The 12,935-nt window shown below is 56.8% G+C and overlaps 1 protein-coding gene across 4 annotated transcripts in view; it reads left to right on the forward strand.

The window, feature by feature from the left end:
* The first annotated feature begins 1,307 nt into the window (after positions 1 to 1,307).
* The window catches only part of FCHO1 (FCH and mu domain containing endocytic adaptor 1), a 29,906-nt gene continuing 18,278 nt past the window's right edge, over positions 1,308 to 12,935 (forward strand). For 3 of the 4 annotated variants that reach the window (XM_058163661.1, XM_058163663.1, XM_058163662.1), the window contains exons 1-4: positions 1,330 to 1,369; positions 8,026 to 8,077; positions 8,866 to 8,934; positions 11,325 to 11,416. In XM_058163661.1, coding sequence (XP_058019644.1) covers positions 8,908 to 8,934; positions 11,325 to 11,416 — 119 coding nt within the window. In that variant the 5' untranslated portion in view covers positions 1,330 to 1,369; positions 8,026 to 8,077; positions 8,866 to 8,907. Of the gene's footprint in view, positions 1,370 to 8,025; positions 8,078 to 8,865; positions 8,935 to 11,324; positions 11,417 to 12,935 lie in introns of all 4 variants that reach the window. The other variant, XM_058163660.1, reaches the window with a different exon arrangement.

Raw genomic sequence — 12,935 nt, forward strand, 5'->3', positions numbered from 1 at the left:
TGTGGGGCCTAGCACCTGCACACACCCCCAGCCCTCACATTGGACCGGGCAGATGGCTTGGAATGCGGCCCCCTCACCAAAGGCATGGTTTGGCTGGGTGACGCTGGGTGTTTGGGATCCTGCCCGAGGGACCTGGGGAAGGAGCTCCCTTCCTGACCTGCCAGGATGCAGACGATCTCTCCCACACTTGGATCACAGGTCACTGTGGGGAGGGGGGGGGCTGTACGTGTGGGTGGCCCTGTGGAGGTCAAGCTTCTCTGTCGGCCACCAGCAGAGCACCGAGAGATGGAGGGAGGCTGTGTGCCACCTGGTGGAGTTGACCAGGGAGGGGAACCGGAGGCCTGGCAGTGGGCAGGGAATGGGGGACGGGGGGGGGGGGCTCCCTTTGGGACTTCCGGCTAAGTGGCCTCGTTTTCCAGGGCTGCAGGTCGCCTTCTCGCCCCATGATTCCTACTGGAGGGCAAATCCCTGCTGGAGACGCTGCCTTGTTCCCGCCTGCGTCCCCCTCCCCAAATCAGCTGCCTCCGTTGCCATTGGTTGCACAACGGGGAGGATGGAGTAGATGTGTCGTCATGGCAACTGCCTGGAAAAGATACGGTTTGGGAAGCATCTCTGGTGCACTAAACCAAAGCCTATGGGACCCCCGGGGGAGGGGCTGCATCGGAGTGAGTTTGGGAGGACGTCCCGTAAGGTGAGGGAGCAACGGGAACGGCGCCCCGGATGAGGGAGGGGGGCTCAAGGGTGCCCGGTGGATGGAGCTACCCCCCCCCCCATGAACCCCGGCCTGCTTCCCTCCCGGGACCCGCCGCAAAACGATGCCGGGTGGGTTGCGCGGGGAGACAGCCAGGACGATTGCTGGGGGAAGGCAGCCCTTTCCCTGCGGGGTCCCCACGGAGGAGCCTCTCGGGCAGGGGCGGCCTCCCCCATCCTAACCCCCGCCGAGGGCAGCCTCGTCCCGTCTCGGGGCGGAGCCGGCCTCACGGGAGTCGCGGCAACCTCTGAAGGAGGTCTCGGGCGGGCCGACCTCGGGGCTTTCCGGGCCGGGCAGCCTCTCTGCCCCTTCCCTCCTCTGGGAAGGAGCCGCCGCGAGGGGCGCCCCGTCCGCGCCGGCTCGGCGCCCGCGAGAATCGCGCTGCGCAGCAGCTGCCCAGAGAAACGCGGACGCTGCCGCTTTAAACATGCAAATGAGCCCGCGGGAGGGAGAGGAGCCGTAGCTCGGCGGCGCGCGCGGCAGCCAATCAGGGCCGACCTCCCTTCCGTTCTGCCCCCGCCCAGGTCCGCGTAAGCCCCGCCCGCCCCTCCTCGGCGGGGGGGTCCTTGGGCGGCGGAGGCGGGCGAGGCAGGTGCGCGATGCGAAGGAGCGCGGAAGGTCAGTGCGCCCCCCCGCCCCCCCCGCTCGGCCCCTCCCGGACACAGGGGGAGGGGGATCCTGCGGCCCCCGAAGTGGGGGGTGGGGGGTGGGAGGAAGCAGGGAGAGGGATCCACGCGCGGAGCCGCCTGTTTATTGCGGTGCCAATGCGGGGAGCGGCGGAGGCCGCAGGTCTTGGGGAGGGTGGTGCCGGCGGGGGCTCGCTCTCGGATCCCCGCAGAGGCTTCCTGCCTGCGTTGCGGGGGCTGGGTCTGGCGCCCCGGAGCCTTTCTGGGGGCGTCGCTTCCTTCCCCGGAGGGCGCCGCTTTCCTGCCGCCAGCCAGCCTCGCCCTGCGGGAGGGGGCGACATCGCGGCCCCCGTTCCCGGACCGGGCTTGGGGGGATGGCGCGGTAGTCCTGAGCGGCGGGGGCTGATTCGGAGTCGCGGGAAGCGCGGCGCGGCTGCGGGGAGGCCTTCCGCTGCAGGTGCCTCGACAGGAATCGGGGCCGGGGGTCCTGCGCAGAGCTTCCCGGCCACCTGTGCGAAAGCCCCGTGGGCCTCTGGGCGGGGGGAGGAGGGGCTGCCGCGTGTCCAGCCAAAGGTCCGGCCCGAGAGATAAGAGGGGAATTTAGACGCCGGGTCGGCCTGCGGAGGCGCCGCGGGCAGGGAGCCTCTCCTGGAGGGGCCGAGACGGCAGTTGGGGCGCTTGGCTTCCTCCCCAGCCCCTCCAGCCCCCTACCCCGGCCTGGGGGTCGAGCTCTGCTGGGGCTCCTCTGCAGGGCTGCTGGCCGGCGGATCGGGCGGAGAAGGGCCCTTCTCGGCTGGGTGGAAAAGGCCGATGAAAAGCACCAATGCCGCCTTGAAGATGTTTAATTTGGGGAAGTGGAGGCTTTTGGTGCTGGAAACGGAGCCGTGTGTTGTGGGTGCGTAACGTGCCACATATTGGAAACAGGCGGGAGGCAGGGAGGATGGGAGCTCCAGTCCGGTCCCACAGGCCCTGCCAGCGAGTGCCCTTTGTACCCTCAAGGACACTTAGGGCTTAGCAAGAGGGGCTGATAGCAGAGCCTCCATGTGCAAGGGCAGTCTGCTCTGAGCAGCTGCCCTACAAAAAACTCTTCTGGGCCCGGCCTTCGTCTCCTGAAGCCGCCCCCTTCCTCCTCTGGGGAACTTTGGGGTAGATAGGTGGGGAAAGGCTCCCCCATCTGAGAGGCTCTGAAGCTGAGAAGCAATGCCCCCCCCCCCGAATTGTTTCTGGTCCTGCCTGCCCCTGAGCTGGGGGTGGACAGGGGAACTCCAGCTTGGCCCCCTGGTTGAAGTGGGGGAGGGTGGACAGTTCTGCTTCTGCTTTGGGGCATTGCTTTGCTGTCTTCTGACTGCGTGAAGACTGTGCCCTTCCCCATTACTGAGTGGGGGAGAAGGGCTGTGCGGTTGCTGGGACAGGGTTTTGCCGATCTCTGCCCCCAGCAGCTCTGCCCTCTGAGCAGCGAGTCTGATGCCACCTTGGAAGAAGCTGTTACTTTAGAGATTCTGGAGCAAGGGGGGGGGGGGAGAAAGCCTGGCTGCACCCAGAGCCTCCCTTCAGACATTCTCTGCCCGTCCCAGCCTCTGCTGGTGGGAGGGACAGATACCCGCTGAAAGGGAGCTGCTGGTCAGCAGGACAGGCAGACTGTGGCCCCTGAGCTCCAGTGGACAAGACCCAGCCCAGTTTAGGGAAAGCTGGAGAAGGAGGAGAGTAGCCGTGGCATTCAACTAGGCTTACCTTCCAAATTTCATGGCACTTCACCTCCACGGCTGAGGAGCCCAAGGCGTGGAAGGAGGCAGGCACCCTTGTTCTGAAAGGGCCCCGGGGCCCCTCGGAGCTCCTCCAGGCCAGGGAGATGCAAAATGGCAGCTTTTCAAGTGGGGCCCTTTCTCTTTGAGGTCCTCCATTTGGGCAGGACCGTCCCAGGAACGAATGGGCCTCCTTTGTCTCCGGCTCTGACTCACGTGGCATTTCCTGTGGTCGGAAGCCCACCCCCCAAGGTTTCTGCTAAGAATGAGGGTGCCTGTGGGGGGTAGGCTGTGCCTGGTGCTAGCCCAGAAGGGCATCTTGGCTGTTGGCTGCAGCATTGCCCCAGGGGAGATGGGCACCGTGACCCAAAGGCCACAGCCAAATCCTCCACCCAATTGGGGGGTCCTGTTCCTCTTTGTTTGAAGCAGAAAACCCACCAAATCTGGTGAGGAAACTTAAAATAATTGCATACCAGGTTTAGCACATTAATATCAGACTGAAGGCTGCACAACCTCCCCCGAAGACTGCCCAGGGAAAGGGGCTGCACACCTCTGCCCAAGAGATTTTCTCCTCCAGAGGATTTCTCCAGCATTAAACTGAAGGCCCCCCAAGACTGAAACCCAGGCACTGGGCCCTCCCCTCCAGAAGGAAAAAAGGGGGGTTGTGCCCCTGTGGGCATCCAGAGAGCCTGGCACAACCCCCTCCGTCACCATGGCCTTTCTCTGGGCCTTTACCACCTCATGGAATAGAATTTTTTTTTATGAATGAAGGCCTGGAGGGTATCCTGAAGATCATTTAGTCCACACCTGTTCAGTTCCCATCTCTCTGAATTCCTCATGAGTCCTCAGAATGTAAACACAGGCCTTGTGGCTTGGCAATGCCATCCCTAGCCGCCCTCCCCAGCTGCCTTAACCCTAACTCTGATGGCAGGACAAGAAGCAACGGATGGACACTAACCAAGGAGAGAAGCAACCTAAAACTAAGGAATTTTCCGACAGTGAGAACCATCAACCAATGGAACTGCTTCCCCCCAGAAGTTGTGAGTGCTCCATCATTGGAGGCTTTTAAGAAGAGGAAGGAGAGAAAGGGGCCATTTGTCCAGAATGGGATAGGGGCTCCTGCTTGGACTAGAAGACCTCCAAGGTTCCTTCCCATTCTGTTGTTCTGTTTTCATGCTCCAGACGTTGAGCCATGTGGTGGTATGTGGCCGGCCAGTTGTGTGTCCAGCAAGCAGGCTTAGAGGTCCCTCAACTTGGCTTCCATCCTCTGCACAGGGCACTTTTGTGGGGCTGCTCCCAAAGTGCTGTGGGTGCTGCATGCTACCGCCTGCCTGCCTGCCTGCCTGAAAGGGGGAGGGGTAAGAGCTGCTACAGCCTGGACTCCCCCCACCCCCCGCAGGTCCTGTTTTCGCCCTAGGAGGCTTTCGGGCACAACTCTTGGGCAGCTTGGCAGGAGAGCTACATGGACCTTCCTGCGGGCATCGCTTCACCTGCTTTGCCAGTGTGGGCATGCTTTGTGGGGGGCAGCTATGTTTCCAAGAGAGGGGGCTGGGATATCCCCCTGTGCCCCACGCAGCCAGTGGGAGCGTTTGCTTCTCCCTTGGGGGCGAAAGGAAGGGGCCGAGATGATCTGCAGCTCTGCTTTTTGGGGGGCTCCCACGTGCTGAAACCTGGGAGCAAGTTGGTAGCTGAATAGAATAGAATAGAATAGAATTTTTATTGGCCAAGTGTGATTGGACACACAAGGAATTTGTCTTGGTGCATATGCTCTCAGTGTACATAAAAGAAAAGATACGTTCATCAAGGTACAACATTTACAACACAATTGATGGTCAATATATCAATATAAATCATAAGGATTGCCAGCAACAAGTTATAGTCAATCTCACCTTTGGGGATTTATGGCTGCAGTGTGAAGGGGGGGGGGTTGTGGAAGTTGTGGAGTAAATTCTCAGGATGGATCGATGCCAGGGATCATCTCCCCTCCCCCACAGGCTTTCCCTAAAATTCCCCTTCCCCTAAAGTGCCCCTCTTCCTCAATCCTGGAATTTGCTCGGCTGCTATTAATGGCCTCTCGGCCTTTGGGGAGAGTGCTGGCAACCAGCCCTGCACTGCCAGGGGCCCCCACCCCCAGTTTGGCCAGCTTGAACCAGTGAATGAGCCCCCTCCCCATTGGAGACATGGGGAGAAAGTGAGGTCTTGACCCCCAACCCAATGGTTAAGCATCGCCCTCCCAGAGAGACCAAAAGTCTGGCCAGTTTGCGGCCATCGGGTGCTGCCTGTGACATGAACGCAGCTGGTGCCATTTGTGCCCAGCGGTTGTGCAAATCCAACCTGGGTGAAGTACGATGTCTGTTCAGGCACAGCTTCCTGCCCAGCAGATGGGCAGAGGCCGAGCCCAGCATCCGGTCTGATTGATTGATTGATCGGAGCACTTATGTGGCCATCCATCCCCCTCCTGGGTGGCAAAGAAAGGAATAAAAGCAGCGAAGAACAAATCAACCATCTCTTGGTGGGGCCCCTGGGTCTCTCTCGGCCAGGGGCCACTTTGCACCCAGTAAGAAACAGCTGCCAACTAACACATAGCCCAAGTACCCAAAGGCCCCCCAGCGGCCAGGACGGAAGGAGGGACCGTGAGGTGGCATCGCTGAGTGGGGAGGGCCTAAACACGGCACCCTCCTCGATCCGGTGGGGAACCTCTTCTGGGCATGGGGTTTAGGCAGTAGCCCCCCCCAACTGCCAGGAGCCCATCACAGAGCAGTGGCATGAAGAGAGTGCCAGGAAGAGCACCACAATGCCTATGCACCACTACCTCCAGCTTCCAAATGCTACTCAATGCAAAGCTCCTCCTAGAGTGGGAGGCTGAGAGTTCTAGTCCCGTTTTAGGCCCCTCAGTCTTAGTCCATCCCACCTCACAGGGTGGTGGTGGGGAAAATGGGAGGTGGAGGAAGGTGTATTAGATGTGTTCGCTGCCTTGAGTTATTCATAAACATAATTTATTTTTATTTATTTATTTATTTATTTTGTCATAACAATATATGTAGGTGTCATACAAAAAGAGTATATAATATATAAACACATATATGGGTAAATATAAGGAGGTATAAGCATATATGTATATAGGAAGAAAAAAAGAAAAACAATAGGACAGGAACGGTAGGCATGTTTGTGCGCTTATGCACACCCCTTATGGTCCTCTTAGGAATGGGGTGAGGTCAATAGTGGAAAGTTTTTGGTTGAAGAGTTTAGGATTATGGGAAGAGACCACAGAGTCAGGTAAAGTATTCCAAGCACTGATGATTCTGTTACATATTTTCTGCAATCTAGATTAAAGCGGTTGACATTAAGTTTAAATCTATTGGTTGCTCTAGTATTATTGCAATTGAAGCTGAAGTAGTCTTTAACAGGAAGGACATTACAATAGATGATTCTGTGAGTTAAACTTAGGTCTTGTCGTAGGCGACGGAGTTCCAAGTTTTCTAAGCCTAGGATTTCAAGTCTGGTGGGATAAGGTATTTTGTTGTTTTCAGAGGAATGGAGAACTCTTCTTGTAAAATATTTCTGGACACGTTCAATTGTATTGATGTCAGAGATGTGGTGAGGGTTCCAAACAGGTGAGCTGAATTCTAGAATTGGTCTAGCAAATGTTTTATATGCTCTGGTTAGTAGTGTGGTGTTTTTGGAAAAGAAACTACGCAAGATTAGGTTTACAACTCTTAGAGCTTTTTTTGCTATGTAGTTGCAGTGGGCTTTGGCACTTAGATCATTTGACATGAAAACTCCGAGGTCTTTAACAGGAATGGGGTCATCTCTAAGGTAATGTCCATCTAGTATGTACTTAGTGTTTGGGTTCTTTTTTCCTATATGTAAGACTGAGCATTTGCTGGTTGAGCATTTGCTGGTTGAGATTTGCCAAGTTTTAGACCAAGCTTTAGATCTAAACCAAGTTTTAGATCAAGGTCTTTTTGTATTGTCTGTGGTGTTAAATAGTTTGACATCGTCAGCAAAGAGAACACAATTACTTGAGATATGGTCACAAAGATCATTAATGTATAGTATGAAGAGTGTTGGTCCAAGGACGCTGCCTTGAGGAACGCCACTCTTGACAGGAACAGGATTTGATAAAGCATTGCCAATTTTGACCACTTGTTGTCTGTTAGACAGAAAAGCAGATATCCATTTGTGAAGGGGTCCTGAGATGCCATAGGATTTTAGTTTTAGGAGAAGTTTATCGTGTACTACTGAGTCAAAAGCTTTGCAGAAGTCTATGTAGATTGCATCTATTGTTTTGCCTTGATCAAGATTTGTAGTCCATATGTTTTTACAGTGGAGTAGTTGTAAGTTACATGATAATTTTTTCTGGAAACCAAATTGTTTATTGGAGAGTAGGTTGTTAGTTTCTAAGTGTGAGGTAATGTATTAGTTGATGATTGATTCCATGACTTTGCAGGTGACGCAGCACAAAGAGATCGGTCTGTAATTTCCGACTAAACTGGGGTCTCCTTTTTTGAAGATGGGGATGACTGTGGCTAGTGACCAAAGTTTGGGAAGGGAACTGGTAGTGAAGGCTTTATCAAAGATTATGCTTAGGGGTTCTGCTATATTAATGGAAAGTTTTTTTAAGAAGTATGCACATAATGAAGATGGGATAAAAAGACCTAAAATAATAATAAACGTTTTTGAAAGAGTCCCATCCCATGCCACCCCCAGCCACTCCCAGGGTTGAGCAGAGCCCCCTCTTCCCCATCCAGGGGCTCAGGTGCAGATGGGGGGGCTTTTACTATGGGAGGGGAGCCCATGGGGCAGCTGCAAAGCCAGAGGAGGAAACGCCTCTCAGGAAGTAGCTTTTCAGTCCCTGCCTGGCTGCCCCCCCTCAAACCTTTCCTCTCTGCCCCCCCCACCCCAGCAGGGAGACGGTCCGGTCAGTTGCTGCCAGCGAGAGCATGACCCAGACACAGGTGAGTAGCCAAAGCCCCCTCCTTCAAGGCTGGGGGAAGGCAGAGGGGCCTGAGCCACGATGCCACTGCCAGGCATTCTTGGAAGATATGGGATGGGGATGGGGCAATGGAGGGGCACAAATGTGCCACTCCACCCCTCCATTTGAAGTGGAAAGAATGAGATGCGTCCTCTGAAATAACTTCCTGTTTTGCTCCCGCCTGCATTGCTGGGTGTGTGTGTGTGTGCAACCCCAGAAACGGTCCCCCAGCTGCAAGCAGTGGCCTGGCGTGCAGAGGAAGAGCTGGGGGGTGGGGGAGGGTAAGGGAAGATGCCCAGCTTCTGCCACCTTTCCTGTGGCAGGAAATGGCAGTGGAGCTCCTGTCTTGGAGGCAGGGATGCCAGGCCAGGCCCTCCCTTCCAGCTGCTTCACCGTGGCCCCCAATTGCAGCCCTGAAGGCAGGAGCCCCTTGGAGGCCCTGAGGCTGCCCTGGGAGAAGGGAGCCACGGGAGGAGCATGGATGGGTGCAGGAGGGGGGGCGAGGAGGGTGAGGGACAGAGCTATGAGGCTGGGATGAGGTAGCCCCCTTGATGCAGAGGAGCCTCTTCTGCAGCGGTCCCCAACCCCCTTCAGCAGGGGCCCCTTCCTCATGGGCCTCCCTGGGCAAGGGGAGCAAGAGTTCTCAGGGTGATCCTGCAACATCCGGGTCTCCCTGGCCTGGCCGCTTTGCTTTGGGGTCCAGGGGTCCTTCGGAGCGCTTCTGAGCTGTCTTTGGAGACCCCCTGCCTCACCCGAGTCTTCCTCCCCCAGGTTTCCAGGAGCTGAACGAGGCCTGACTGCCCTGCCCCCACCATGTCTTACTTTGCAGAGCACTTCTGGGTAAGGAGAATCCCTCGTGCCCCCCCCCGACTTTTCTGCCCTCCAGCTGGTGCCCCAGGATGGCAGTGCCAAGGCCTTAGCGAGCCTGAGGCTCCTCGAAAGAAGTGGGGTGGCAAAAGGAGCTGGGGAGACCGTTGGGACTAAGTCCCCTCCCCAGCAGACCTGAAACCCTCTCGAGGCTGCCCTGCTGCATTTCAGCAAGGGGGCTTGGCATGTGTGGGGACTGGCACGGAGCCCAATTGCTGGCTTGGAGGGAACTGAGCTGCGCCCCCCTCCCTCCCCACCCTTTTGCAGGGCTCGGATTCTCTCTGGGGATCTTCTCATGGCTGCCCAGAAGGATCCCTTCTGGGCAGGAGGGGAAAGGAGGGCCCGGGGCGGGGGGGGGTGTCTTGTGGTTCCACAGCAGGGTGGCCCCACTTGCCCTATGGCAGCTGCAATCCAACCTGATCTGGGAAGGCAGCTGTGGGCAGCACCCGTCCCCACTGAAGGAGGTGCCCTCCATTGCCACATGGGACGCCACGCCAGCTTTCTTCAAAGCGAAAGTGGCGCCCTGAGGCTGCCTCAGTTCTGAAGCTCTCCCCACATCCTGTGTCCCACTGAGCCTTGCGCAAGGGCCTCAGGCAAGTTTCTAGTTCTCACTGATGGGAAGAAACCCAGTTTTAAAGATTCACTCTGGCCAAAAAGGGAATACAAAGAGGGCCCAGAGAAGTGGGGGAAGGGGAGGAACCTCTTCCCATTCTCCCTTTGTGGGGGAGGAAGAAGCAAAGGCAGGCGGGAGGACGGGTGGGGAGGGGAAGCTGGACCGGCAAAACTCTCTGTTTGGTCAGTAGCCGAGCAGTCCTGGGCTGCGTCCGGGGAGGAGGGCTTCCCCTCCTGCTCTGCTCTGCGCTAGCCGGACTCCCCGGTTGAGGAAGGATACTGATCAACTGGACAATGTCTGAGGAAAGCCGAGGGGCTGGTGATTGCGAAGGGGGCCGAATTGAGTCCACGTGGGCTGATTTGCACCCAGAGCCTCATCCTTGGAGCCCTTGCCATCAAAAGTGGTTGAAAGGGAAGCGGGAGGGAGGGGGGCAGTCCAGCGGGGGGGGGGGGGCATTGCTTGCATGCCTTCGGGCCCCAGCCCTGAGCCATATTGGAGGGGGCTAGCCACCCTCAGCTGCACAGCATCAGGCGGAGAGGGCAGGGGGCTTCCTTGCTCTGTCCCCTCCAGGCTTGTGCAGCTGTTGAGGCTGGGTGGGGGCTGGATTCACTGGGGTGTGAAGCCCCCGCCTGCCAGTGTGGGGTGGCCAAAGCCCCTTCCCCTCCTGCTTGCAGAGGAAGTCGGTGCTGGGAAGCCTTTTCAATATTTGGAAGCAGTGTTTTGGCTCTGGTTTTCCTTGGGATTCGGGGAATTTGGTGCTTCTCTCCACATTGGGAATTCCTTTCCTCTTCCCAAAAGATCCCGGAAAGATCCTTGCAGCCCTGATGCCAAGCGGAAAGGATCTGTTCTTGCCTGCCGGTTACCTTCATTTCATCTTTAAGTGGCCCAAACAGATTCAGTTGTCAGCCCTGAAGCTTCCTTGGGGGTTTGCTGTGCCCACCCCCTGCGCCCAGCCCACCCACCCCACTCCCCAGCGGGTGCCAGGGTGGGCTCCCTGCCCTGGTCTCCTCTAGGGTGTCACAGCAGTGATGCTTGTTTGCTCAGTGACTGGCACTGGCTGGCATGGGAGGCTCCAGTCCGGCTGCTGGGAGGCGCCCTCTGCTCTGGGGCCAGGAAGGCGGGGCCAGAGCTGTGGGGCAGGCCTCCCTGGGTGCTTGGCAGACGCTACCCCACGCCAGCTCTCTTGGGCAAGGGACTCTGAATGCACAGAAGACTCACCCAGTCCCTCCAGCCCTCCCCCCGCAGCCTCTTTCGGTGGGGGGTGGTCCTTGGGAAGTGGCTGTTATCAGTGGGGTTCCTATTGTGGTAGGCTTGGGGGACATCCATTCAGCCCCCAAATTCCTGAAGAACAGCCAGCAGAACCCCATTCTCAATCTCCCTCTGGAAATCTCTGGGGAGGGAGAGCCCCTGCTTTACTGTTTGGTTCCCCACCCCCACTCCTTCCATCTGGGCTAACGGCTGGGGAAGAGGGGACTTGTACTCCAACACAGCCTGGGGACAGGCCTCTCAGCCTTGGCAGCTGGAAGGTGTGCAGACTTCAACTCCCAGGATTCCCCAGCCAGCCTTGCTCCCATCAGTGGGCAGCGGGGTTCCTTTGCTCCCCCTGCAACCCTTGTCTGCAAGTTGGTGGAGAGCTCCGCCTTGGGAGGGGCCTGGGAGTGGGGGCATCAGGACAGCTTGGGAAGACCCCCTCCCTGGATTCCAGTGTGGCCCCTGACTTTCCTGTCTCCGTTCTCTCCCCACCCTGCAGGGAGAGAAGAACCAGGGATTCGATGTCCTTTATCACAACATGAAACATGGGCAAATCTCGGCCAAGGAGCTGGCGGACTTCGTGCGGGAGAGGTATGGCAGACTGCGCCCCTTGCCCCCTTTGCCCCGCCCCTTTCCCCACCCTGGGAGGGCCGTGCCCCTCCCACCACCCTCTGGGCTTTGGACTACATCCCCCAGAATGCTGGCTGGCCATTTAGGAGCGGTTGTCCTGTAGACCTGGAGCCTGTTAGCTTATTGCTTTTCCCTGGAGGATGTAACTGGCTGGCTGGGGTGGGGGCTGACTGGCACAAGGCGGGAGGGTTAGTCCCCAGAGAACATCTCCCTTGCCTGGTTTCCATCCCCTTCTAGACCCCAGAAAACCCACCCAGGGTGTTTATTGTTAAGAGCCGCTCCAGAAAATCTGGCTCGCTCTCTGCTGCCCCCAAGTGGCCTCTCGGAGCCTTCAAGCTTTATACCGCTACATTTGAAATACCACAACCAATTTTGGTCACCATACTACAAAAAAAGATGTTGAGACTTTGGAAAACTTTCAGAGAAGAGCAACGAAGATGATCAGAGGCCTGGAGACTAAACCATATGAAGAATGGCTGCAGGATATGGGTTTGGCTAGTCTAAAGGAAAGAAGAATGTGGGGGGGGGGACATGATAGCAAGATTCCAATATTTGAGGGGCTGCCCCAAAGAGGAGGGAGTCAAATTATTCTCCAAAGCACCTGAACGCAGGAGAAGAAGGAATGGTTGGAAACAAATGAATGAGAGAAGCGACCTGGCATTGAGGAGAAACTTCCTGACAGTGAGAACAATTAATCAGTGGAACAGCTTGCCACCAGGAGTTGTGGCTGCTCCATCACTGGAGGCTTTTAAGAAGCGACTAGACAGTCACTTATCTGAAATGGTGCAGGTTCTCCTGCTTGAGCAGGGGGCTGGACTAGAAGACCTCCAAGGTCCCTTCCAAGTCCCTTCCATTCTAGATCCCAAGGCAGCTGGACTTCCTTTGTTTTCCAAGGAAAAACAGGAATCACGGCTGGGACAATCATGACCTGAGTGACTTAAGAACCTCCAAATGCTTCTCAGCTTTTGAGGAGTATTTCTCGCAAGACCTAAATGGCAGCGTGGGGGCTAAATCTGCACCTGAGCCTTCAAGTCAAAGCCCTAAACCTTGGAAGCCGAATTCAAGTCTAGCTGGCATCGGCCATCCCTGCTTTTCAGCCACAGTTCCTGGCAGCTCCCAAAATCCCAATGAAAGACATCCAGGAGAAAGTGGCTGAAAGAAACCAGAAGTGGAAATTAGGTGAATCCAGAAGAAATGGGGAGCTGAGCTGTTACGAGAACTTTTTGGGGGGGCGGGGGGTGAACCCCGGGCCTGCTTTCTCACGGTCTCAAGAGGGGGTAGCTTTGAACGTGTGGGGGGCTGTGTGTTTTCCCAGCCTCTGGGGCTGCAGGGGTCGGCAAGGGAGATAGCAACTGCAGGTGATGGGAAGGGAAGTCCTTCAGCGCTGCCTTTCCTCTTTGGGGGAGTTTCCTTTGTTTAAAGGGAAGTTGGGTTTTTTCTAACCTGGGGGGGCTGATTACGGGCATTTCTCCACTTACCA

Source organism: Ahaetulla prasina, chromosome 1, assembly GCF_028640845.1.
Source record: "Ahaetulla prasina isolate Xishuangbanna chromosome 1, ASM2864084v1, whole genome shotgun sequence".
Taxonomy (NCBI): Eukaryota; Metazoa; Chordata; class Lepidosauria; order Squamata; family Colubridae; genus Ahaetulla; species Ahaetulla prasina.